General features: G+C 41.2%; 3 protein-coding genes across 4 annotated transcripts; 2 read left to right on the plus strand and 1 right to left on the minus strand.

Moving 5' to 3' along the window:
• Position 1: 1 nt before the first annotated feature.
• josd2 (Josephin domain containing 2) lies at positions 2-4,422 on the minus strand. Of its 2 annotated transcripts, none has more exons than XM_046400332.1 (5): positions 4,069-4,422; positions 3,679-3,807; positions 2,408-2,533; positions 1,679-1,873; positions 2-1,418 (listed from the first exon to the last, which is right to left on the minus strand). In XM_046400332.1, the coding sequence occupies exons 1-5, from the start codon at positions 4,188-4,190 to the stop codon at positions 1,307-1,309; spliced, it is 684 nt and encodes a 227-aa protein (XP_046256288.1). In that variant the 5' UTR covers positions 4,191-4,422; the 3' UTR covers positions 2-1,306. The 2 variants fall into 2 exon arrangements, with proteins under 2 accessions (XP_046256288.1, XP_046256289.1); XM_046400333.1 differs by having other exon boundaries at positions 3,948-4,070.
• Positions 4,423-6,737: 2,315 nt separating this feature from the next.
• Positions 6,738-11,413, plus strand: ube2s (ubiquitin-conjugating enzyme E2S). Its single transcript, XM_046400351.1, has 4 exons — positions 6,738-6,948; positions 7,931-8,078; positions 9,477-9,667; positions 9,772-11,413. The coding sequence occupies exons 1-4, from the start codon at positions 6,946-6,948 to the stop codon at positions 10,138-10,140; spliced, it is 711 nt and encodes a 236-aa protein (XP_046256307.1). The 5' UTR covers positions 6,738-6,945; the 3' UTR covers positions 10,141-11,413.
• A 1,551-nt stretch (positions 11,414-12,964) lies between these two features.
• LOC124065280 (protein shisa-7) lies at positions 12,965-22,066 on the plus strand. Its single transcript, XM_046400538.1, has 6 exons — positions 12,965-13,398; positions 15,504-17,970; positions 18,769-18,923; positions 19,339-19,404; positions 19,688-19,873; positions 20,086-22,066. Exons 2-6 carry the CDS (start codon positions 17,204-17,206, stop codon positions 21,006-21,008), a joined length of 2,097 nt encoding a protein of 698 aa, XP_046256494.1. The 5' UTR covers positions 12,965-13,398; positions 15,504-17,203; the 3' UTR covers positions 21,009-22,066.
• The last annotated feature ends 5,102 nt before the right edge of the window (positions 22,067-27,168 follow it).

Consider the following 27,168-nt stretch of genomic DNA (forward strand, 5'->3'; position numbering starts at 1 on the left):
ATTCATACTTAAAACAGGAGGTCAAAGTTTAATATAAATAAGCTTCAATGTTGTGAGCCTTTGAGCTTAGGTTTATGTGTAAGTAAGTCAGTCTTTTGGATATGCATAGATCAATAGGAGACAATACAAACATAAAGGTTACATACAGTCACAGAACCAGTGTTTTTGCATGTTTGACTCCTTTACAACTAACCAAGAATAGTGCACTTCATATCCCTGCTACCTCTAATTTTAAGATTGAAAATGAAGTGATTTTCCTGACGTCCATGTAACCATGGAGACTTGAAACATATTCACGACAAATACCACAAGCTCAGTTCTGTTACTGTGTGGATTCAGCTGCACTATCACACAATAACATAACTCTGACATAAACAAAAGCAGGTTCAAGTGTTCATCGTGATGGATTATCAATCTCAGTCATTTCAAGTCTCTGCAATTTCGTACTGATGCCAAACGAAAGGAAAAGGAAATCACGTTAACAAAATCTAATAAATGTGGCAAACCATGAAAATGTCTACGTTGTCGTAAATGGACGAAAACATGAAAAGACACTGGTAGTCCTTCAATGCCTCACCAGGCGATGCCTTTACAGTACCTGTGCCTGTATGAACACACACACATACACACAAATAGTGCTAACAAATCTAACTGCAGTGCATAGAAGGTTTACAACAAAAGGTCTTGGAAAGAGATGGTGCACTCGGCTGTTGCTTGATAACTGATGGATTTTGACAAAACCACCTTGTACACATGGAACTAATTTTGGCCACTTGAACATGAAACTGTGGGACAGCAACTTACGTGGCAAATTCATCTTGGAGATGTTTTTGTATTGAAAGTGGTCCAGTTATCCATATTGCAGATGTTTTTTCATGCACAAACACTGCAATTTTCCTACCACAAAACAGTGAAAGTTCAGCCACATAATGGGACTGGTGAGTCACACCCAGTCATATAATAATTCAAGTTCTACCATCAAACCAGCCCATATTTGTCTCAAACTTTGTTAGCTTAGATGCACCTTCCCAGTGTTAAAACAAAGGTACCACGAGCAAGACAAAGCAGATACACGGGTCACATCAGAGCAACAGCTTTTACAATCAAAACAGTTCCTCATTTCAAGAGTAAAACACCCATCTCGGCTTTTCTTTGGAATTTCCTCTGTGTTTCTCTGTGTAGATATTAAACGTATTTTAGTGCATCATTCCCTGAAGAGTTTTCTGTATTGAGGTGTTTTAAGTCTGTCATTTTCCTGGAAGAGTTTTTTTTCATGCTATCTGAAGGTATGTCCTGTCCCAAGGCATCACTTCCTGGGGTTATCAGAATTCAGCCATGAGCCGTCCTCCTCCACCTCGCGCCGGACAACCAGGAGCATCTCTGCCACATCCTGAGAAAGCTGCTCGCTGAGAAATGTGCTGAGAGAGAAACGACGACGACAGAGGAGAAAAGGTTAGAATAGCTCTGGACACAGAGACAGAGGGCAGATTAAAACAGTGCTGCCTTCTGACACAAACAAACAGTGAGTTAAGCACCATGTGACCACTAATATGGGATGACTCACTCGGGGAGACACAGCTCAAGCAGCACACAAAAGCCAAGTTTTGATGCAACACAGAGCACGCACACACACACGCACATCTGGAAACATTATAAACTTGTACATGCACATTCTTACCGTAGTTCTGCTTCTCCCCCAATACAGACAGGACTCTTCAGTTTGGAGTCGAGGTTGTAGTACTGTCCATTAACCTGCCGAACCGCGAGCCAGTGCCGCCGTCGGAGCGGGAGGGACACGATCCCCAGAGATACTCGTGATGGGACGTTGAGAATAAAACCTTGCACTTTTGACATGCAAAGGCTCTGAACTGTTCTGCAGGAGAGATGTTCAGATTATAGCTTGTACAGAAGCTCTTATTAATTACATTTGGATGAACACAAGACCACTCACTTGACCTCAACCTGACTCACCTACTCCTGCTGCGCTTACTGACTTCCTACATTTCCCAAAATAAGATCCTAATTTCGTATGTAGCTGGAGATAATACGTGAGAGTAATGTCTCTTATTTACAGTGCAACATTGTATGATGTCCCGGTATTATGGTCTAGTACTTGAAATGGGTGTTTCTGTCTGTTTCTAAGTCTAAAAACATGCATTATTTCTTTGACTGCCTGGTGCAAAGAGTTGATGCTTTGTGATGAATGTCAATGTGAATAAGATCATAATCACCAAACTCCAAACACCTATTTTAATTTTCTGCCAGTCTCCAATAGAAGTGGGCCAAGAGATGCAAAGTACTGTGTGCTTTGGGATGGACTGTCCATTAAACACAAAATGATGCCTGTCAGATTTCAGTATGTCAGTGCAGTAAAACTTAAAGTTGTCAGTCAGTCTGTCTTACTCACCTGCGTTTGTCCCACCACACCGCAGCCAGTTCCCTGCTCTGTAGTGCTGCCATAATGACATTGACATCGTAGTTTCCCGTTCCCAACACTGAGCGATGAGGATTCACCACACACTGTGGAGCTAGCCTGCGGACAGGGAGCCACAGAGTCTTTTAAATGACAGGTCCACCTCCTGTACGGCACAGCTCATTTTAACTTTGGTTATTGGCGGGAAGGCCTCCTCTTGCTTGTATTGTCGCTCTGATGTTTTCTTTGCTCTCTTAATTGTTTGAGTCGCTCCACAGTATGGAAGTAACTGTCAAGACCAACATCCATAGTGATTTAGCTGGCATACGGCTACAGGAATCCCCTTAATTTGAAAAAAAATTTAACAAAGAAAGAAAAAAACCCTTGTTTGTCAATAACAACCAGAACAAGGTTTCTGTGACACAATGAAGTCACAAGGTTTCCAGCAGGAAATTCTCTAGCTGAAGTCATAAGCTACCCAGATCACGACCTATTAAGTTGTTAAATGACACTGTGACCAACAGTGGCTTTTACGATGTGAAATTCACTTTATTGTTGGAAGCAATGGGACAGAATACAGCACGGCTTCGGTTTGCCTTCCCAGTTTAATTACAAACCAGTGGAGTGGTTTTTCATGACACCAAGTTGAACAGCACTGCTGCTGAATGCGAAACTAGGTCAGGGTGTGGACACATCCATATGCTAGTGGTTAGTACTTTAGACCTTTGGAGAAAATCAAAACGTATTTATTTTTCACTTGTTATACAGCGGCAGGTTAGATGTTCAAAAGTGCTTCTGTAAAGCCACAGACGTCCATCAGTCTGCCTGGAATGGTTACATGTCCCCTGGGTGAAACTAGTCTTTTCTTCTCTGATGGCAGGCTGCATCAGTGGCCAGCACAGTCCCTTAAATATTGGATTTCAATTTGGATTTCACCTCCGGCAAACAGTTTTATCATTCTAGACAGAAAGCAGACACCTGTGCGATCACTGAAGTAACCGTGGAGATACAATCGGCTGCTGCCTGACAGGTAAAAACTAAAGTTTTGACAGCAACCAAACTATAATGTAGCTTTGCACATACATACATTCAAGTATTGTATGTATATAATGTGTGCAGTGCTGATGTCCAAAGGGGGATAGGGGACCGTTTATCAATCCATAATGCCCCTGTTGTTAAGTAAAGTTTCGTGTTTTTTATTTCGATATATTTAATGGTAAACACTCTCTGTAACACTAAAATACATTACCAAAACGTTACCCTACCGTTTGCAGATGTCATCGGCCGTCTCCTTGGTGAACACCCGCTCCTGGAGCACGTTGTTGAGTGCATGAATCGCGCACAGCTCCAAACGTTGCTTCTCATGAAACACTTCTCCTTCGCTCATACTAATGCTTACAACACACAAGCACACATAGGAAGTACCGTTAACAGAGTAAAGACTAGCTAGCACACAGCTGAGTACGTGGTAGCTAGTATTGTCTGCAGGCTGGTCATGCTAACGATAACTCAAAAGTCGTTAGCTATTGCTTACCGTAACGGAGGTTAAAGTGTGACAGCCTTGCAATTATACTCTAGTTTGCTTGCTGACAGTTTGCAAAACAACGGCAAAGTGAACTATTACTACTCAACAACAGCCAAATGAAGCTACCAACCTGCTGATAAAGCGATTCCCGTTAAAAAGATGCTGGACTCTGACAGCTACATCCAGAAACCGGAAGCAGATGCGTTGTTTTTGTTGTGATGTTTTTTTTTGTTGCGCGGTTGACACGCCCATTTACGGTATTCACAGCAGAACAGGAAAATCCGTCGCTTTTAGCCGCGATACTTCTGTTTGACACATTCAAATAAAATAAAAAATGTATATCTCCTTGGACACAAACGTTCTCCTCCAACCAACCACCAGAGGGGTGTGCTGTGAAGCAAGATTAAAAAATTAGCGAGGCATGTTGAGCCTAGAGCCAGAGTTTTCACTGTTAGAAGTTAGCTGTCCTTTAACCTGGCTCCCTCATCACCATGGTAACTAATGCTGCACACCTAACCTGGTCCGGAGGTTATGATCGCTGTCCGCATCGCGGTGTGGTTGCCTGCGTTCAATCAGGTGGCGTAGAAAATCATTTCTATTTTGCTTCAAATAATATTAATACTCTAATAAATTTAAATTTAAACTAATAAATTTTACACACCAAATCATTTATACACTTATACACTCACTCGGACCACTTTGAATGATGCTTTCACTCTCGGTCCTGCTTAGCTGCCAATATTCGTTTTACACTGTAGATATTGCACTAAACGATTGACTGAAATTGATAAATCTATTGGTAATTATCACAAATAATATTAAATCCACCAAATTGATTTTGATTTAGCCAAAAACTAAAGTGATTTCCACATATCTTTCATTATGGGACAGTGTCAGACCTATACAATTCTTGAGTATAATGTTTAAATATGCTGTATGTTTCACGTTTAGGGGCTCTACAATGTGCATTTGTCACGTTAGAAATAAACGAGTGCAATGAGTGGTAAAATAAATTTATCAACTTTTTGCGGCAATATTGATGCCTGCATTTTGCAATTATGTTTACAATATATATTCATTGAGTTCTTGGCGCCCTAAACGCCCCTTCTTGTCAGAAAGCCCACAGAGTCTGAAGCACATACTGATAACCACAGTCGTGATACTTATTGTCTGCGACTGGGGTTTTGGCTTTTGTCGAGCCCGCTCACACAAAAACCTGGCTGTGTGAACCTTGCCTCGTCGTTTACGTTATGTTGACGCGCCCTCTAGTGATAAACCCTTGTTATTGATGTTGATGTGGTGATGTGTAGTTCTTTTGTGTTAAAAAAGAAGCAGATGATAGAATCATAATACATATAGATGAGTTTGGGGATGGCATTTCTGGACCATAACTTATCACCAGTCGTGGAAGGTAACTAAGTACACCTCAGCTACATTTCACAGGGACAGATGGTAATACATTTATTTCACAGTTGTAGTTGTTAGTTACTTTGCAGGTTCACATGATCAGCACAAATAACACTACTGATATACTTACATACATACTGACTATACTGATGCTGTGCAGAAACATTCTTGTGCACTGGCATGGCCTATTCTTTATTTTGCCTGCCTGTTTACAACCTATTCAGTGTACATATATTTATTGTTACTAGTTTATATCTGCACATGTCACTATTTATTTATTCTACTACCTATAGGTGGATTATCCATAACAGCCCATATTTACCCATCACAATGCATGTATATTCATACCTACAGTATGTACAATTGATTCTCATTATTTATGTGTATTTACTGTACTAGTGTACACACTGTTTTCATTACGGTTTCTATATTTTATACTATTCATCTGATCACCACAGCGTCGTTTTTCTATTATATTATAATTCTATATCTTAGTTGCTGCACTAAGTGATGCTTGCAGATTGATGCATCAAGAATAAGAATCCATTTAGTATTATCTATATTGTTTTGATGTCACTCATTCTGTATAATGAACACTTTTACTCTTTACTTTTGGTACAAAATTTACATTTTGTGAGCCTTATGTGTAGACATACTTGAAATTAGTGCTTTGAGCTCACTTTGTTTTATGTTATCTAAGTTAGTGTCTTAAGTCATGATCAGTCACATTAGCATTTCATCAGCATTAGAAAAACATCCTACTAAATCATAGCAGTGTATTGCTGCTGTTGTGAGAGCAGAAAAAGGATTAATGTAGAGATTTGTATAACAGGGTTATAGGTGTTATGGAAACTAAACTAAAATAATTAGAAATGCAGTCTAGGTTGTAATAGTGACTAGTTCATACCGTAGATATGTACCATTACTAAACTTTCTGTGACTGTTTGCCATTTTTTGCTACTTGTTTGTTTTTCTTTGTGTGTGTGCTCTGGTTCATCCTATAAATGTCTGCCTTTATCTTCACTATTATGAGCTCTGTTTTTCTACTTTTGTGTTAAATGTTTCCCATTTCCATATACTTTCTATGTATCTGTACACCATACCATACTTATATTTTTTCCTTACTGATCAGTTCCTTTTTGTTCTCCGCCACCCTCCTTCTGTTTAAATGCAAAATGCAGTGAGTTTCTCTTTTCACTCTTGTTGAATCTTGTTCTATTTCATATACCAGCTTTCTTCTCGGTATGGTTCGGAGAAATGTGAGTTTTTTAAATGGACCTATGGCTGACCAGCGTCAGTCATATTTTCGAATCTCTGTGGCTGATTGGGTTTCCGACTGTGACGCAAGAACAACATCGTATCGTTATTGGTTCAACGTTTCTGGCGTATCATGTCACTACGATGCTCATTGGTCTATGGTAATAGGTTAAACTAAGGATCGTATTTTTGTTCCTGTGTCAACGAAAAGAAGAAAAGAGCAGAAACCAGTGGGACCCGACTAAGTTTTCATAAAAGATCTTTTATCCAGTCATAACGGAAGAGTCTCCGCATATCTGACACTAGCCAGACACCCATCACCTTAGCAGAACGCTTTTTGAAGATGGTAAGTCGGATGGCCGAGCTTATTGCTAAGAGCTAATAGCAGTAGTTGCTAGCTTGATCCGATGTTTGGCTAGCCGTCGCCAGCCGTCGAGCTTTTGATTTAGGTTGTGTGTACTGGTTGGGAGTCCCCGACGTAGACGTTAATTAAAAAAGCATAATTACTTTTGTATAGTTAAATTCATAAACTTGTCATTGTAGGTAATGTTAAACTTACTGTATCTGAAATTTCGAAACCACCGAGCAGCTTTAACATGAACGTTACGAGACTGAGGCTAGGCTAGTAACGTTACTGCTAATGGTAATGATACGGTATTCTAACGTTTAAGTTACCGTCGAATGAATGGTTGTGAACGGGTGCCGCAAATACTCCACTATTGTAGTAGTGTAACCTTTCGTGATTGTGTTGATGCCAGACAAGAGTTTTACGTAACGCTACATTACTCGAAGTAAGTTAAAAATTGCTTGAGTTCAATTAGGATACTTGTGTGGTGTAACGTGACTTACTTTATAGCGCACTCAAAACAACTGAATGTCTGTGTTTACTCGTAAAAGTTAATATGCTTGTGGACATAAACTGAAGAATAACAACTGAAGATGAACAGCAACCAAAAATAGAAAGCCACGCAGTATCTGTACGTCAGCAAGAGAAAAAGATACCGTTAAAGAGACTCAATTGATTTTGGTGGTTATTTTGTGTTAGTCAGTTTTCTGTTATCAGTATAAGTATATATGTGTGTGTGGAAAAACGTTCACTTCCAACCCTCAGACTGTCAGGTTTTATGACCGTTGAAAAACGGGTGTGAGTTGGCTTTCCAAAGTTGTTTTAGGCGTTTCTGAATAGATACAATCGGTAAGGTAATGGTGTCAGTAAAGCAGTATGACAACATTGTCATAATACCCCTGATTTTCCTCTTGTGGCAGACATGTGTTTGTACATATCCCCAACTCATACTGATGAAATCATCTTTCTGTCTGTCTCACAGAACTCCAATGTGGAGAATTTGCCTCCTCATGTTCTTCGCTTGGTCTACAAAGAGGTTTCAGCTTTGGCAGCAGACCCCCCTGAGGGTATCAAGATTTATCCCAGTGAGGAAGACATAACCGAACTGCATACTGCCATCGAAGGACCGGGTAAGGATTGCTATGGTGTGATGCCGAGCTGGCATTGGCCATGAAAACAATTAAAACATGTTGCATTACTGATTTTAATTTTGGTCTGGTCTGGTCGTTGTGTTTGCATTCATCAAATAAAACATAGCTGCTTGATGGAACTCTTAACAGTACATTCAACACAGTTAAGTCATCTGTGTTGACTTTTATTCATTGAAGTTTTTGAGAATCCTATACAGCTGAGTGTTTCACATTTCTGTCTATCCATGAGACAGTTTTTCTTTTATACTCACTCACTTGTCCATAAAAATTTCTGAATCCCTGGTCAAATGGAATTACTGAAAGGTCAGTACAACACATGTGTTTAGACATTTTATTGATTGGACATGCAAACTCTCATGTAACAAATCGCATGATTCTTGAGTACGCCATGCATTTTAAAGGTCAGTTAAAATAAGAATAAGATAGCATGCAATTCATAAAGATTATAATTCTGTCATATCCGCTAAATTAAAAAAAATATATGATCCCATTACTTTTATAATGTCAGTTTTTGATCACTAGCTATAGAACTCCTCTAAATACTCTAATTACAACTTTGAATTCATGTCGCATATGTTTCATACTAGCTACATGTTACAGTAAGTAGGCTGCCCCACCACTAAGCATCCAGTAAAACAGCTGGATAACTATGTGGTAGTGAAGAGAGATTTCAATTTGTGACCAACCTTTTATGATCATCCTCCCGTAATAACAGCTCTTGCCTGTTTGCCTTTCTCACTTCTGGTGTCTTGTCTGCTCCTCTATATTTAGGTAGGTGATGGTTAACTATCCAAGCTTAAATGTTGAGCTCCCCCACCTCCATGGAGCCACAAGGCATCAAATTTACAATATAGAAATGATTCTTTTCCATGAGTCCTTGAACACTTATTACATATCATTATAGGCTGTATTTCCGGATTTTGTAGGTTTTGCTGATTACACGTGAGACACACAAGTCACTTAAAGCGCACAGCCAGCAGTGTCCATGCTATCCTGAGCTCATTGCCTCAGACTGCTATGGTTAGGTAGGCTTGGAAGAACTAGGCATCATGATCATCAAATTGATTTATTAGGTACTCATGCTAGTATTGGACAATACATTACAATATGTACTTCTTTTGGCCTGTGGGCCCCCTGTTAAGTTTCACTTGTATCCCGCCAAGAAGAAAGTTTGGGCACCCCTCAATTAGAGTGTGTGTGACAGTTTTGTCATAAATAAATTTTCTTTTCGTAAGTTTGAACGAACTGTAGCTGTATGTAAGATTTTCTCTGTGTTTGTTTGTCAGTTGACTTAGTTGCCGCTCTATGACCCTTTTTATGGAGAAAGTTTGGCACAGGACATACTGCTCATGAAATGAATTCTTTATGCTTTGACAGAGGGAACTCCATTTGCTGGTGGCGTTTTCCGAATGCGTCTGGTCCTCGGGAAGGACTTCCCTGCGGTTCCACCCAAGGGGTATTTCCTGACCAAGATTTTTCACCCCAATGTGGGTCACAAGGGAGAGATCTGTGTCAACGTGTTGAAGAGGGACTGGAAGGCAGAACTCGGCCTCAGACATGTTTTGCTTGTAAGAGGGACCATCAGTCTTTATTGGTCTGAGTATCATCCTGTGTTGCTGCCACTATTTTTACATTTCCATCTTTTTTTTTTTTTTTTTTTATTTCCCCACAGACAATCAAGTGTCTTCTCATCCATCCGAATCCAGAGTCGGCTCTGAACGAAGAGGCAGGGCGTTTGCTGTTAGAGGACTATGCAGAATATGAGTCCCGAGCTCGTCTGCTCACAGAGATCCATGCCATGGGCGGGCCTGGTGGGACCTCTGGGACACCACAGGATCCTAATGACGGCCCACAGCCGAAGAAGCACGCAGGGGACCCCGCGAAGAGAGCGGGACCCAGCGCCGCAACCGTCCCAGCAGCTCTGGGTAATGGAGCAAATGGAGCCAGTACCACCAACAGCAATAGCAACAGTAGTAGTAACACCAATAATGTAGCAGGGAAAAAGAAAGCAGACAAAAAGCGTGCATTGAGGCGACTTTAATACCTCCGCGAAATTCTCAGTATGTGTGTAAGTGTGTGAGTGCGAGAATGTGTAAATATAAATATTGAAGTGTGCTGGCGATGTTTTTGTTCACTTTTTTTCCCTGACTCTTTCTACCGCCTATCCAGAGTGTCCACTTTGTACTCATACCTTACCTCCTGTCTAGTCTTCACTTTGTCCTGTTGACATTACAGGTTTCGTTAATTATTTCCATACTTAATGATATGATGAAAAATATCTGTTCCTCTTTTAAAAGGAAAAATGACACCTTCGCTGCAGAAATCATGCCATCTGTTGTAGTTTGCCTCGCCTGAATGAATGATACAAGGAATGGGTTTCACTGTGCAAAACATGGCCTCTAATGTCTGTCCATTACTGAGACATGACTACTGTTGTCTCAGACTTGACATCGGCTCTTTTAAAAGTGTTTCTTGGTAAATTCTGCTGTGATGGTACTGTGTACTGCTCAGCCAGGCTCTCTTGTGAGTCTAAGCCAGGATGTTACTTAAACGAAAGTCAGGTTTTCGAGTTAAGATCAAAGGTGGTAATTGCAGAAGTCGCTAAACAATTATGCATGAAGTCTGGGTGTTCACTATTGGGAGAGAAATGTTAATGTCATGCAAAAATAGTAACATCTTTTTAAATTGTATTTTTCTTACTGTGGTCTAACCTGAAATGAAGGTATGGCAAGAGTTGGCAGCGGAGCATAACTGGTCTGTTGTATTCTTCGTGGAACCTCAACCCCTGTTTTAAGTTTTTCTGAAATTGTTTCACTGTCCAGTATTTTCAAAAGTTGTTTATAATTGACATGTTCATATTCAGCTGTCTAGTGGTTGTGAAGATCTAGGTCAGTGGATCAGGGTAGGCTGTCAGACTACTTTATAAAAAAAACCAATAATTTATTCTCTGTATTAAGCATACAGTGGTGTAACTCGTTTGAATTATCCCTGCTTCCCGACAACGCAGTATGTGCTCTCGGATACTCAGCTGTGTGGGTACCTGAGAGGACATCTGTAGGCAGACTTCCACGTTTGATAGAATTTGTCTCCCCACCTGCTGCACTGGCAGGGTTTCCTGGGCAGGTTTTCTCTCTGTTCTAAATGCATGCGGGGTCTACATTTCCCAAGGAAACACACTGAAGCGCTGTGTTAATTTAGATGGAAAAGGTGCCTCTGGAAATCCTGTCGTCGTGCAGACTGTTGGCTGGATATTTTGTGTCCATTTTAAATTATTTAAATTAATAAAACATTGAAATACAAGAAGTGAAATGAAAGATGAGTCATGTTTCCTCTTTTATTTGGTCTTGTTTTTGCATGTATAATTGTTTATTGTGGTAAAAATGTAGCTGGTCTTCAGTGATAGGCGTGTGTGTCGGCACAGCTGCTGAGAGGGATACTAGCAGTGAACCTTTTACTGTTCGGCAACGTATAATAGCACTTCATTTTGTTTATAGTGGTCTCCTGTTCTGCACTGATGGAATAACCGTAATGAGGAAATCAGTAATTGCATCCACCCCAGCAAACCAGTGAGTGAAAGTGCACCCGGTAGAGCGTCATTGGACCATCTAATGAGGGGCTCCAGCAGCCTCTGCTGCAGACATGCAGCAGCCCACCCACCTGTGTAGAAATAGCAGCCTGCCATGCAGGTAATTATCAGGCCCGTCTTAGACACCTGGGGCTCCACACAACGCTTACGCCTTCCCCAAGCCACATTTTGCAGCTTACCTCCTTCCCCACCTGCTATTCTCCTCCCCAGTTTGTGAAAGCAAACACTGTGACATTTCTGATGCAAATTATATGAATCTGGTCTGATGTGGGTCAGGTGTAACAGGGAATGCATGTTGCTTTTCCTGTGTCACAGTGCAGTGATGTTAATTATGGTTGATCCCTAGTTCCAATGTGTGATTACCATCCGATTCACTGAATGAAAACCCGGTTTAAATCCGGTTTGTTCATGTGCTGTTGATCTGAGAATCGCGAAGAGACAGTTAGCTGTACGAGTCGGTGGAATGAAGCCAAACAAGAGCCAACTTCATCTCTGACAAACCTCACACTGCCTCTCCTTCACCCTGTGCGTTTTGTAGATCTCTGACTGTCCCTGCTTGTCCTCAACTTGAAGAAATCTCTGAATTGCCAATGCAGATCTGCGTCTAATTGACAGTTTCGTTCACGCTCCAGTGTTAAAGCTTTTGCGCCAATCCTCTCCCCTTCCCCGTTTTCATCGCTTTCATAATTGCCACCAACATAATGACACTGTTGCTGTGGCAACCGTGTCTTTCCTTCTCTCTCTCTCTCTCTCTCTCTCTCTCACACACACACGCACATACACATACACACACTTTGGATCGGCTGCTTTAATTTTGCAAGTGTTTTCCCTGTTTTCACAGCTTCGACTCAGTCATTCCTCTAAGACTTTTCTGAAAGCACAAATCCTTTGCTGATATATATATGTATATATGCTTAAAGTTATTTATTTATTGTCAGAGTCCGTGAAATGTATGTCGCCAGGGTCACTCAATCACAGAGGGAAATGAAATGGAGGGGAATAAAGATGAACGCCACCAGTTGAATGGGCCTAACGACCGTCAGCGCCGAGCAGCGCGGAGCTGAGAGTCTCACCAGCGCCAGTCTGACTGACCAATCACAGCGCTCCCCCCCGCTGGCGGACCTCAGTGAGGCCATTGGCGGTTAGGCGGTGTAAACCACCTCGCTTGGAATTTATAAAGGCAGCCAGGCTCGGTCAGTCCTAGATGGGGGAAAAAAAAGTTAGATTGTGGGAGTTTTTAGTTTATTGACATTTTGACCATCTGACACCTGACTAGTTGTACTGTAACTTGCACTGTAGTACAACAAACTGGATTTTTCCGATATAGTGTTATAGCTGAATAGTCCTGTCACATGTATCAGAAAATCTCAGAACATCTCGTTGGGCAACAGACTCTCTCTCTCTCTCCCTCTCCCTCTCCCTCCCTCTCTCTCTCTCGCTCTCTCTCTCTCTCTTTCTCTTTCCTGCATGCGTTTTTCACCCCCTTTTCTTCCGTGGTTAATGGATTAACAATAGCCTGAAGGAGACTTATCAAGACCGACTGAGATCTGCGGCACTTGTAGAAAACGGGCATCTAAAACAGGTGGCCACAGTTCACGCTGTCCTGATCTTCCTCTGCTACAATAACAGGCTGCCATCTGAGGAACGCTGAGGTACAGTGCGCAGGCTCTCCCAGCGCTGTTCTCCAGCATCAAACCCCAGAGCAACGCACAGGTAAGACACGACATTATGCACCTTTTTTAAAAAGATAATAAAACAAAATGCAACATCAGTTAACGAATTACGGGGAGTGGGGGGGTCTCTTTGATACCGTCATTGTGTGTTTGTGTCTGTATGAAAAATTAGTTTTTGCATGTGTTTAGTCGCATCATCTGTGCTGGAGGCTGTCATATGAAACATTTGGATGAAAGCTGCGCCACAGAAACAATCAGGCTTCGTGCTGGGCAAACGGTTTTCAACACTTAAACACTTTAATCGACAGCTGGCAGCACATTGCGAATTATGAACGTATTGATATTCGGACCACTGATAACACACATCCAGCCGGACTACACACACACACACACACACACACACCGGCACGGATACACCCACGCACTTTTAGCCTACTGATAGATGCAAGTCATGTCCATAACCCGCATGCTTGTTCATTGCAAGTTGCAACTTATTAACCTAATGAAGGATGGACTGGGGTCTGAAGAGTCGAGGTCCAAAATGACTCGCTTGATTCGAAGTCATTGCGCAGCATACATTTTACTGATAAGACTAAAGCAAACGCTGCTTTCGCCGTAATTAAATGTCTTTCGCATCTACGTGGCTTCTATTAAGGAATTGTTTTCTCTCCCACTGAGTAAACATCGGCGCGTTTTGCAACCGCGTTTCTACAGGGGAAAAAAAAAAAGAAGCCATTTTGTTTCGTTTCAAGCAAACACCTGTTGAAATTGTTGCATGGCCAGCCGTCTGCACAGCTGGTCAGCAGTCCTGTAATGAAAATAAGGGGCGCCGTTTGGTTCTTTTGCTTTGGTACGAATTGCTCGCAGTGACAGGAATCTGTGGAAATGGTTTGTTCTCCCTCCAGTGGTCATGTAACTGAGGGGGGATGCATCTTCACAGTTCTGAATGTGTGCCCTTCACCCTTTGGTTCCCATCCTCTCTCTCTCTCTCTCTCTCTCTCTCTCTCTCTTGTGACTACTGCATTGCTTCAGCAGTACACAGTATAGAGATACCCACAGGAAAGCATTTTGCTTCTTTTGCACGTTGAGTCACTTTGCTGGAAAGATGTGATATCAGCCTTCAAGCTGACCCTCCATGATTTGAATCAAGATTAGAATTTTAAATTTCTGTATTGTTAGAAAGATGTAATTGCACATTTAGCGCAGAGTGGTATGCATATTTGGCCGGAGCATCCTCATGAAGTGATGGAGCCAGAGCAGAAAGTATGGTAATGGAAGTTGAGCAGCGCTCGCAGACGTTGGCGAGAGGCATCAGTGTCATCTTGTCGAGCAAGAGATGGGCAGATGTGACTTTGAAATCTGGTTTGGCTAATGGGTGTAGATTGGATTCTGCCTCCCTTCTCTTTCACTGCCTCTTTCACTCACACAGACAGAGCTGCAGTGCTATTCTGAGAGAGTTAGCTGCCTCAACCCACGCACAGAATCTGAGAAAGAGAGAAAGGCAGAACGAGGGAGAAAGAGGAGAACGAGGGAGCAAGAGGAATAAAGGAGAGAGAAAGACCATAAGGGGGTTTACAGAATACCTACTATAGGCTCTCTCTCTCTCTCTCTCTCTCTCTCTCTCTCTCTCTCACACACACACACACACACACACACACATAGAAAGCCTCTTTTACAGTTTCAGATGTACCTCTTAAACTGCTGAACTGACAGCAGCTGATTTACAGTCTTGATTAGCACTCCTCTTGTGTGTGGCATTGACTGTATTTGCAGATCTGTTTGGTGGTGCTGTTTGTGTGATGTGCTATGTTGTATTGGTAAGTGCTGGGAGAAATGTACTTGATTCTGTGCCACCCACACACCGCCCTCCCACTCATGGTCGTCTCTGCATCTATACCTCTGGCTCTTCCCGCTCGCCACAATCTCTTTGCTCATTTAAATCCCTACCCTGCATTTATCCCTCTGCTCTCTTTCTCTATCGTTGGCTTTTCAGGAGCGTGTTCCTCCTGCATCCAAACAGGCACACAAACACACACACAAACACACACACACATATATAATGCAATTAATAAAAATTAGTGTATTGTGCAAGCTCAGAAGGTGCACGCAGCTTCTGTCTAATCATGTCTCTTGTTTGCATTGCAGCGGACGCTCGGCCAACACGTTCCGGGTTTGATTGTCAACGTGTAAACCCGAGGACAATTCTGGAAATCAAGCAGAACATTCAGAGACAACAGAAGAGAAATTCTCCCAGAGAGAGACAGAAAGAGAACATTAGTCAGTGGGAGAGCTGCTGCTTTGTGTCTCTCGTTTTTCCTTCGCTGAACCCTCCTCAGAAGGTCAGAGGAGCATGTAACTGAAACAAGTGGAGCCCTCGGTGATTTCGGCATTCTGTCTCCCCCATCTGTGCCTACATTCTCTGCTACAGATAGGGACGTTTTGATAATTACATATAATTATAATTTCTGTGGGAGACAGATCTGCTTCTGTCTATTATTGCCAACACCTCCAACACAATAACTTCACACATTTACATATTTCTCAACAAAAGTGATATTCTTTGAACCTCCGAGACAAATCAGGAATAATTTTGCTTAGAGAGACATGTCACATGGAGAAGCAATGTGCCATTCAGTTCACGTCTAATTAGTGATACATTTGAATGACACAGGCGACTTTTTGTGCCTAAAAGCTGAATAGAGAGCATTTGAAATCAGTGGCGTTTGCCTCATTTCGCGATGTATTTTACAGGCAGGGAGTCATTTCCTTGGTTTGTGCTTACTCCTGATTTTCAGCTGTTACTGTCTTTTAGCACTTAAGCTGAGCCTCACTCATTATCACCCCTGGCCCAGTCACAGTAACAGTCAGTGCCAGAAGAGTACTGATGCATATTAAACAATCATAGAAAAGATTCAGGTGAAGTACATGGTGTATCTACTGATATGTGGCTAGAACAAGTTAACATGGAGGAAAGTTCCTCCTCCAGAGAAACTAAGCAACATCAATAGACCGTGTTGATCAGGAGGTTCAGTCTGTTAATTCCACTGGATTGTGTTACAATGCCAGGAATTGCCAGATACATTAAAAGAATTATAGATTTCACGCGTATTTCCAAACAAGAATTGCTTACAGTTTAAATAAGTGCCAATTCTGAATGTATGTAGTGCTAGACTAAAACAGGAATCCAGGAATGAACAAAACAGATAAAACTGTTTACATTTGACAAAACACAGGCCATAGACTATCATTCAAGTGCCATGGTCAGCACAGGAATGTACAGGACCGCCATATTTTGCTGAAAATAGTTGCTACTAATTTTTACTGGCCTTTGTGGTTACAAATAGTGATTCCATCCAGCAGTACATCAGATTAGTCCTTTTAGTTCAGTGGGACATGTAGAACAAGGCATTAAAGACTAAAAGCATGAAGATTGTTATGTGCAATTTGTCCTTTATACAAAGATACGTCCATTTTAGTGTTGTAGACTTGAGAAGCGTTGTTTTTCGAGGGCAAAGGTGGTCTGAGTTCCTCTCTAGCTATAAATTAAAACCATTTGAATGCCATTATCAACAATTACTGAAAACTTCCAACTGATTTTGATAGTGGTAGTCCTTTAAAATTACATTATTCCTGACCTTATCTATTAGTACATCATATAAATACTTCAAATTTCATCATCCATTATTACTGAATGAAACTACTCATACACCATCAATATCCAGTAGGTAGTACATGCTACTGGAATATTTCACATGCCATTCTAGTGGGTTAAACTGCAAAAGCGGATACAGTGTTGCAACTGCATTGACTCAACAACAGAAAATAGATCTCTTAGTCATGTAAAAATGACGCCCACCACCAATCTCCGAGTCCTCGCTGTCTCCCTGCTTTCCCTCCTCACTGCCCCACTTACCACTGTTGTGGAGACCTCTCCGTCCCCCTCTCCTCAGCTCATAGACCGCTCAGGGAGACCATTCACTGAGCAGCCCAAGACTGGCCCCAGCCCATCTCTCCTGCTCCTTGCCATGCAGGCCAGTATTAGGCCAGCTGCTCTCCAAGGCAGGACAAAAACCCCTGAGAAGCTTCCAGAAACCTCAGAGGGAGTTCTGGAGATGCCTCCAAGACCCCTTCCCCAGGTCATGTTCCCCAAGAATGTGACTTCAGCAGGGGCCCTCGCACCTCCCTTAGGCGCAGCCCAGGTAGCGCCCATTCCACCCCGTCTGATAGATGGATGGATGGATGTATGTCGGGGTTATTATGATGTAATGGGACACTTTGACAGCGCTTTCAATTGCTCCAAGGACACCTTTATCTATTGCTGTGGAACGTGCCACTACCGCTTCTGCTGTCCGGAACGAAGTCGGCAACTGGAGCAGGACAGCTGTAAAAACTATGACTCTCCAGACTGGGCCAAGCCACAAACAGACTCCATGATTCTACCAGAGGAATTGGGTCCTGACCCAGACTTCGATCCCTTGAAACAGCAGAGCCACAATACTGGCTTTGTCATCGGAGGTGTAGTTGTGTTCATGGTGGCTGTGGCTGTGGGCATCAAGGTGGTCTTCAACAAGGTACAACAGGAAGCCAACCAAAGGGACCTCAATATGCCCAGGTGAGCCTTTGAATTTTTTATTTTAATTTTTTTATCACCTTGCACAGTTGGATTTGTTATTTCATTCAATGTATGAATGCTCTATGTATGAAATTAGGTTTTCAGGACTCCATAAATGGCCCAGATTCATCATTCTGGGCTGAGAATAATGTTGTTAGTCATCAGCTGAAACATATTTGATCCTCATCGAGTGGCTGCTGCAGAATCCATGGTTGTTTTGATTCCTCTGGGCTTCTTTTTTAATTTCATATATGGCCTGTAATCTTGGCAATAAAGATTTGTATTTTAATTTTTGTACAGGTCACATTTTTCTATCTTGGGCTCCAGTAGTGGAGGATGATTGTTGTAGACCATTATTGCATGTTGGCTGATCCCTTAAAGAATGCAAATGATTAACAGCGTATTGTTTTTCATCATTGTTGACAAATTTATATCCAGACCATCGGAGGGTGGATGACTGTGAAAAAGACCGTGGCTCATTCCTACACAATTCAAATGTAGCATATTTTTGAAAAATATAAGAAGGTTCTCTCATTCATCCTCACATCAATATGGTTGTTCTGTTATCAGATCAGATAAAACAATCCACTGTATACAATATGATAGATACCTTGTCTCCAATATTTACGTTGACAAGATAAGAAGTGTTAGACACGAAACAGACAGATGAGATAGCAGAGTTAGACATGTTTCATCAATATGAATTTGATGTGATTTAATGGTCATCTGTATAGACAATATTTTATCGAAAATCTTTATCTTGTGTTTCCCTTTTGTTTCTGTTTATCATATCATTAGAGCCCTGGTTGACATGTTGCGACACCAGTCGAGCCCAGTCCAGCAGGATGAGAGAAACAACAGCGTGGCTCTGACTGTAGGGGACGGACAGGGGACACTGGGGAGAGCTCCAAAAAATCTTTATGCCCCAGGACTGCCTAGCAAGGACAACAGATGTGAGGGTCTAGGGCTTTCACAGCATAATGAATAGCACAATCAGAAGCATAATCAGAGCTTTTGTAACTGCATCCTCTGCATGCCGAGGCACATTGTGTTTGTCATGTCTATATGTGAATGCACGTTCTTTTCTTTGTCCCATCACCTAGATTTCTTTTTAACATTAGGCATCATGAAAAAATACAAAAACAAACCTTCAGTGGTTCACCTTGCTATCAGTAATTTTTTTTTTTTACCAAGAAGAGTTATCTGTGACTTCTTTGTGGAGCAATGTTAGGCCTTTTAGAATCTGTATGCCTTTCATGATGATGCTGAGAAGCTCTGTGCAATTGCCTTGTCATTTATATGCTAAAGCCTGCTTAAATTGGAAACATCCATTGTGAGCTGATTACCTTACGTTCTTTCGACTTACAGTGGGAAATCTGCAGCACAATTTCATCCACTCTTCCGGGTCCAGCCCCAAACACACCGCAACTATCGGTAAGGGAGCTGATAGCCGAGCACCTATGTAAATTACATGTAATCATGGCAATGCTTTATTTATTTCGTTCAGTTTTGTTTTAAGCTCAGAACTAGACTCGTTCAGTCCAACAATAATAAAGATTATCATAGCTTTGGCTTCTTGTGTTGCTGTTGAAAGCAAGTTAAAATCTAACATACAGTGAATGTTAGCAGATTCACACACTGCTGCATGCAGTGCGCTATATCCAGAGGAGCAAATCTCATTTAACACGCAGTCATTTTCTCCCTATGGTCTCTGTAGAACGCACCCCTCGAATGAACAATGCTCAGCTGGCAGCTGGAGGCACCCTGCTCTCCAGTAAACACAACAACACCAAATCCCAGCCTTCCTTCCACCACTCCCTGCACAACCTGGCTCAGCTGCCGCCCTCCTATGAGAGCGCCACCAAGCCCGAGCTCAACAGATACTCCTCACTCAAACGCCTCGGTAAGTGCCTTCACTTTCGAGAAATGAGTGCAAATGTACCAGTCTGTCTGGCCCTCATTCCCCTTACAGCTCTGTTTCTGCAGCTGCTTCATTTCATTTTTCAGTTCTGAAGAGAAGTGACACTCTTGACACTGTGGCATAAAGTGCAGTATACATCATTATGTGCTGATGCTATTTACTGTGCTGATAAATATTTTTTGTTTGGCTTCCAGAGAAAGGACTTGATGAATACTCGTCTGGTTACTGCACCACCAAGCGCCGACCTCACACAGCCCAGCCAGCCCTCCAGTCCTCTCAGCACCACCTCCACTGGGGTGGAGACTACACCCTCAGTGGGAGAGGAACCCTCCCCAGGCATGCAGTCCGTCCCTGGATCCCACCACCACCTTCTGGCATGCCTGCCTCACCCACCCCGAATCCTTACCCTCTGGATCCTCCAGAGCCACAGTACAACCCCAATTACGACACCCTCTCCAAGCCCCCGAGGAAAGTAAAGTCCACTGACCAGCTGCTCAACATGGGTGACGTCCCTGGGAACACGGGGACTCTGTCCAGGCTGTCCAAGAACCAGCAACACCAGTACTATAAAGCCATGGCTGCCTCCAATAAGAACTCCAACACGCAGACCCTCACCAGGAAGACCCAGGACAGGAGGGAGGAGAGGCAGGAACGGCTGCTCATGTCCCCAGACCATTTGGAGGAGAGGATGGGGGTCGGCGGGATGGGAGTTGTAGATCCATATGCCCACACAGGAGGGATTGTCCCCACGCTGCCTCGCCAACAGAAGGCCCAGTCCCAGCAGAACGTCTGCGCCACGCCCTCCCTGGACCGACACCACATGATCAAGATGAACTCTCACCCCACATCCGGACGAGAGCAGGAGAGGAACACGGCTATGACGGGGCACATGAGTGGGGGCATGGGTTGGGCGGGGGAGATGCCCGGGGCCGGTGTAGTCATGGGAACGGGAACACTAGGAGGCCACAGCGCCAGGAGGATGGCTTTTGCGGCGAAAAGGCAGAACACCATTGAGCAGCTACATTTCATACCAGGAGGGGGCGGTGGGGGGTCAGGAGGAAGTGGAGGAGGGAGTCAGGGGATCAGGACGGGTAGTAAAAATGAGGTGACGGTGTGAGGTCTGTGCCTAATGTAGAGTTAACCCCTCATCAGAAGTATGGGAATAGATCACCCTTCTGCATTTAACTATTAGATATACAACTACGAGACATAAAACTATAAGTATAAGTATAGTAACAGTATAACGTGTTTAGGCTATTCAAATTAGTGTTATCTTGTAATTAAATAGCTTAAATATGATTACTTAATTACAAATCTAAGTGGGGAACATCTGTTCCAATTATGTGATAGCCTACATCAGCCATATTTTGTAACAAATTCGCCATATTGCCATATACAGTGGTGCCATTACTTGTAGAAAGACTGACTGGGAGGGTGAAACAAAACCAACAGAAGTGTCGTTCATAATTTTGTTTTTATATATGTTTTTAAAAAGTACTCAGGAGCCATATTAGATAGGTAACAAGACGATATTAAAAAAAAAAACAAAGAGGTTGAAGAATAGGAGGACTATGGAATATTGTATCACAGAGTTTAACAGAAAATTGAACCAACAACCTGCTGGACTGTCAATGCGCTCAGTCCTCACCAACAGCGATTTATTAAACTGAATCTCATGGGTGAGTCTGAATGAACTGTGCGCCCGGTGAGGGTTTCCGGAGAGCTGACACTCTGCTGAACCAACCTCATCCTGGCCCAGGGAGACCAAACTGATTTTTGTTGCTTCCGATCTACATGGGCGGACACGGTGGGGGCTGTTTCTGATTGGGACACAAAAGACTGACGCTACTGGTAGGACTCTGCGCCCGATTTAAACCGCGGACGTACCCACATTACCAATCTGATGCCTGGGTTGCCTAGTTTTCCATGTGACCTTAGATCAAATCCACAGAGGAACTCACGCTTTGATCACTGTTACACTACACGAGTGTAAACTGATGTTAGATTACGTTGTGGTTGTGTTTTCCCTAATGTTCCCATCTACAGATCAGGACCTAAGTGTAAAAACAATGGGCTACCAAATGATTTAGAGCCATCTGTCACGTTATTACAAAAACATCTTGACATGACATTAACATAGACGAGTTAAGAGATAACAGAACAGAAGTACGTGTTTGGTTTACCAATAAAGAGGCAACTTGCTTTGATATAGGTTGTGCACGAAGAGCAAAGGTTGTTCTACAGAGCACAAATGAATAGACCGTGACGCAGAGGTTGCACTTACACAACTGTCCTTCAAAGCCATTTATAGAAGATACAAAGAAAATACCACAGAAGAAGCTGGTCTGACAATCACCATTTTATTATTCTTACCAGGTGACACATTATACAAGTCAGTGATGTTTTGTACAGTCAAAGGATTGGCTTCAGAGCAAGCCAAAAACCCCTCTGAGTCAGGAGAGAGGGCTACCCGAGGCCTTCTCCTGTGTGGCTCCACGTGCCATGAGAGACTTGGATGGTTAGAAAAAGCCCTGCCCATCCTCAAGACGAAGACCTTGCTGTATCATAAAGCATTTCAGCCAGTATGAATAATAATAATAAAAAAAAACAAATGAAAAAAAAAACAAACAAAAAACCAAGCAAAAAGAAAAAAAAAATCTTCATCAATAACAATGCTTATCAATACTAAGGGCTATCCTATCCTATATACTGTAGTATGTGATATCTGTGGTCCATATAAAATGCTATCTCTTTCTCTTGATTTTGTGTTGATATTGTCATGATGTATTAAGTATTAATGTGTACAAAAAACCGAGCAATTTAAGCACAGTTCAAAGAGAAACACAGAGACAAAACTTTGCACAAATCTTTCCCCTGATATTTGCACCAGATACAAACTTACTTTGTATCTTGTCCTCAAGGTTTACATTCTGTACAAGCACGACTGAAAGTGTGACTGAGCAATGGAAGGTATTATATTGAGTTTTTTTTTTTTTTTAATCAGCAGAAATCAGAGATGACTACGCAGATCAAGAGAGGGAACTTGTTACTGCTTGGTTTTTGTTCAGTCATGTGAAAGGATACGGAGATGAATCTCTGCTAAACAGAAACACAGACTTCATTTGGACAATCTTCCTATACACAGTGCTACATGTAGTTGTTATGAATATGATGGAGTGTTATTATTAATGATTATTATAACTGTTATGGTTATTATTAACAATTATCTTATGATGTGATGTTCTTTTACTTGGTGGGATTTAAGTGTTTATTGTTTTTAGATAACTAGCATTCTCATGACTAGTTGTTTTTTCATACATCTGGTCATAAATTCAAGTTTTTAAAAACATTCTGAGTCTTGATGCATGCCAGCTCCATTTCATTGAGAGGCATTTACAGTATGCCTGGATTTTAAGGTCATTGATGCTTATATGGCCAACTTTCCAGCTGTATGTACTGTGCCTAGACATCGGCCTTATTCTTGATCTCAAGTGATTACTTAGGTTTCCACTCGGGTACAAAAACATCTATTGAAAAAATCTGCCTTCTAAGCGTATGTGTAGATGACGGTGTTTGTAACGGCCAGTAAGGGGTAGATGTGTGTGTGTGGGACGGGGCCAGAAGTTATTAATGTCACCAGAGTGGAGACGGTCTCCAGTGCAGCAGCCTGACCCAATAACTTATTATGGGTTGTACACACTGAAGCCATGATGCCATAATGTATGTGAATGAATGTTTATTACACAGATTGGAGAGACATGGAGGTCTAATGGAGACCCGAAAGCTATGAGTGCAGTGACTTTTTCAGGGAAATAGGGCAGATGACATACAGTAGTATTAGATTTTTTTAATAGAGCCACAAAAGGTCTGTAGCAAAGTCTGTAATATCTCACAAGCCATATCCATCGAAACTCATTCTCACAATTTTATAAATGGTTACTCTAATTTGTGCAAGTATTGTATTTTGTATAGCTAGTACAATCAGAATATTTTGAGTGATCTCTTCGGCATTAATTTGAGGATTCAACAAATTATGTGTTAGTATTTAATGAATTGTACAGTGCCAAACTCATAACATTTTGTTGTCTTTCTATCGTCATAGCCTCCTACAAAACTACAGAGGTTATTTCTTTTTTCACAACAGAGTACTAATACAGAGGCAAGTATGCTAAAAAAAAGGCTAGTTATCAGAAAGAAATGAATGAATATGGTGTGTGTTTTGCCATTATGAATTCATTTAGAGAGGGAATGGTTAATGGCCACCTGAAATGTAAAAGCATTACTATCAGTAAATTGTATGGACAGGGACAGCGTCCAGTAATTGAATTCATGGATTTATTTTCATGTCTATAAATTTCAAAACAACCCTTTTGTTATTGCTCAATGCATTGATCCCCTTGGATACGACAGTGACTTACAAAGAATTTGTATAATAAAGTTGGTGGAAAAAAAAAATCTTTTGTTGTTCATTGTAGTCTAAGGTTTATTACGTTAATAATGCACTTGAAACTTAGGCACTGATTCTGCCATTCAGTGTCACTGATATTCTAGTGTGGAGCATTTTTAAGTATTTATCAAGCATTTAATATTTCACACTCTTAAACAGCTAAATGTTGAAGCACCATACATCTTACCTTGCAGCAATGAGTCATTAATTCATTAATAAACTGGTCTACATACATTCAAGTCAAACATTTTTTATTTGTTGCTGTGCATTTCGGAGGAGCTGACACACCAACATTCTGAAGTACTCATATCTATCTATCTATCTATCTATCTATCTATCTATCTATCTATCTATCTAAGAATTTTATGTTTATTTTATTCAATTTCTTTTGTACAAAGCTAATTTTGGACTCTCTTTGCAGGAATAATCTGCTATGTAATCTAGTTAAATTAACATTCTTTTGAACTAAAATACACAGAGAGCCAATGACGAACTTTCATTTTTCTGTAGAAAATCTTCTGGAAACAATCTAACTGACAGACACATAGTCAATTACAAGTGCTTGTTCTGCAATGTGAAAATATACAAGTATTGTTTGCAAAATGCACTTTAAGTAGAGTGAAAGTACTCATTAAGCAGAAAATAAGGTCTGTGAGACTTACTGCATGTTATATACTGTATATTGTGTTATATATCATTGGATTATCATTACAGATGTATTGTGCTGTTTTTGGTCAAAGTAGAGCACGTTTTACAGTTTTATATACTGATGACCTGTATTATCTATGATTGCACATCACATTTTATAAGCTGGTGTGTGTAAAACAACTAGTTAATCAGTCAAAAAAGTAAAGTGGAGTAAAAAGTACAATGCTTCCCTCTAAATTGCAGTGGAGCAGAAGTATAAATTAAAATCAAAATGAAATATTTAGGTACCGTACAAGTACTTTGCTACATCCCACCACTGGTTACACAGACATTTTAATCTAAAATGCACTGATGACTGTTTAACCAGGTGAAACAGTTTTAAAATCTTTGCTTGCTCATTACTCCACAACGTTTTGTGCTACTTGTTACTGACGGTTATTACAGAAAAAGCATCCTTTGCTTGATACACGGCCTGAGGTGATGTTGGTGAGGGAGGGGGATAGTTTTGCAAAAATATTTAATTCACTTTAGGAGAAAACGCACAGCATGTCTAACACATGTTAATGCAGCAGGCTGCAGTTTTGAAATTACTCACTTGGTCAGAGGCAATATGTTATGAAACTGAGATTCAAAAAATAATCATGAGACAAATTAGATTTTTATAATGGGTCAAACTAGCAACAGTTTTATATTAACAAAAAGCCTTTTTAGTCTTCAATAGGTTAGTATGCACACAGAGCGGGTCACACATCACCGGGATGTGAGATATTGTATAAGCCACAGTAAGCCTATACTGTGCCAGTGGGAGTAGACAACTGTGGTTTTAAATGAGATGAAAAAGTGAAATTGTCTTCATATAATTCACAGCTTTATATCACACTGTACCTGCTGGATCCTTAGAGTGAGGTAAGAGCTACGGAGCTCATATTTAAAACCTCTTGTGAATACATTTATTGCACTGAGATGTATGAAAGCTTAAATGAAAGGGCAGACTGCGACACTGTACTGATACAGATATGATTTTTACAAGAAGTACACAAAGGGCACAAAAATGATTATGTTTGATTTAGGCATTGGCTGCAACTGACGCTTTACAATCATTGCAATTTGCACATTTCACCACCAGGAGGGTTCAGTGGCTCCTCTGCTCTGAGTCAAGCTCTACTTTAAGCCCTTGACTCAACATTTCATATGAATTAAACCTTCACCAGATTACTGTTAACTTGCAGAGGAATGACTCCACACTAATGTGTGGAGTATGCTGGCGAAAGCAAAACACATCAAGAATATCTGACTATTCTCCGATAGTATCATGGAAGCATAAGTTGTCCATTAGTGCATTATATATCTGCTAAGTAAAGTGACACCCCATTTTTCACAACTCATGCTCAGTTTACGACTCTGACTTTAGCAGAGACAGACAGCAAATTTGCCCGTAAGGACAAATTGATATTCAAATTGCAAAAGTATGTGTGTGTGAGTCGAGGCCTTCTGGTTCCTTTGATGGTCCTGTGTAAAAGATTATGGGCTCCACATGCAGTGTGCATACATTTCACAACACAACCCAAGAATGATTACCATCCAGTGGCCCAGAGCGGAAATTATTTCCATCTTTGTGATTAAAATAACTGAATCAAACCATACAATCATATGATGATAAAATGAGGATTTTTTTTTTCTTGAGTTATTACATTCATCACAGCTTTGGAAGAACACAAATCGTACCCATATCTCTATCTCTTCATCATCATATTGACCTGGAAATGGACTTTGTTGATTTGAGGATGATCATTTTTAAACTGGCTCTGTTGTTAGGATACAGAAGAGTAAAAGGGGGCCTTATAGACACATTTCACCTACCAGTTGCAGGCGTTACTGCATTTTAAAGGTAAGAATTATGTGTTTGGTGTCAAAAGGCCTGGTTTCATGAACCACTTCTTTGCAAAGACTAGCCAGTGTTATATACCTTATATAGCTGATAACATGTCCAGAAAAGAGACAGAGACAGACAGACAGAGATAATTAGAGGTAAGCATGGTGTGGTGTAGATTTTTCAAGAAGAGAAACCTCCTCTGTATTTACTTCGGTATTTATAACAATTACTAATGTCATAACAATATATTATTGATTCATACACCTCACATATATTTGATACACAGGCCCAGACCTATATACGTGCAAA

The sequence above is a fragment of the Scatophagus argus genome, chromosome 9 (assembly GCF_020382885.2).
Source record: "Scatophagus argus isolate fScaArg1 chromosome 9, fScaArg1.pri, whole genome shotgun sequence".
Classification (NCBI taxonomy): domain Eukaryota; kingdom Metazoa; phylum Chordata; class Actinopteri; family Scatophagidae; genus Scatophagus; species Scatophagus argus.

Excerpts from the sequence above, each read along its gene's own strand:
- josd2 (XM_046400332.1), bottom strand. The coding sequence starts at position 4,190 with ATGGGCGTGTCAACCGCGCAACAAAAAAAAACATCACAACAAAAACAA. Across the intron at positions 2,534-3,678 it reads GCCGATGACATCTGCAAACG|GCTAGCTCCACAGTGTGTGG; the intron begins GTAGGGTAACGT and ends CCCTGTCCGCAG. Across the intron at positions 1,874-2,407 it reads GTGTGGTGGGACAAACGCAG|AACAGTTCAGAGCCTTTGCA; the intron begins GTGAGTAAGACA and ends TCTCTCCTGCAG.
- LOC124065280 (XM_046400538.1), top strand. The coding sequence starts at position 17,204 with ATGACGCCCACCACCAATCTCCGAGTCCTCGCTGTCTCCCTGCTTTCC. Across the intron at positions 17,971-18,768 it reads AGGGACCTCAATATGCCCAG|AGCCCTGGTTGACATGTTGC; the intron begins GTGAGCCTTTGA and ends TCATATCATTAG. Across the intron at positions 19,405-19,687 it reads CAAACACACCGCAACTATCG|AACGCACCCCTCGAATGAAC; the intron begins GTAAGGGAGCTG and ends TGGTCTCTGTAG.
- ube2s (XM_046400351.1), top strand. Across the intron at positions 8,079-9,476 it reads TACTGCCATCGAAGGACCGG|AGGGAACTCCATTTGCTGGT; the intron begins GTAAGGATTGCT and ends ATGCTTTGACAG. Across the intron at positions 9,668-9,771 it reads GCCTCAGACATGTTTTGCTT|ACAATCAAGTGTCTTCTCAT; the intron begins GTAAGAGGGACC and ends ATTTCCCCACAG.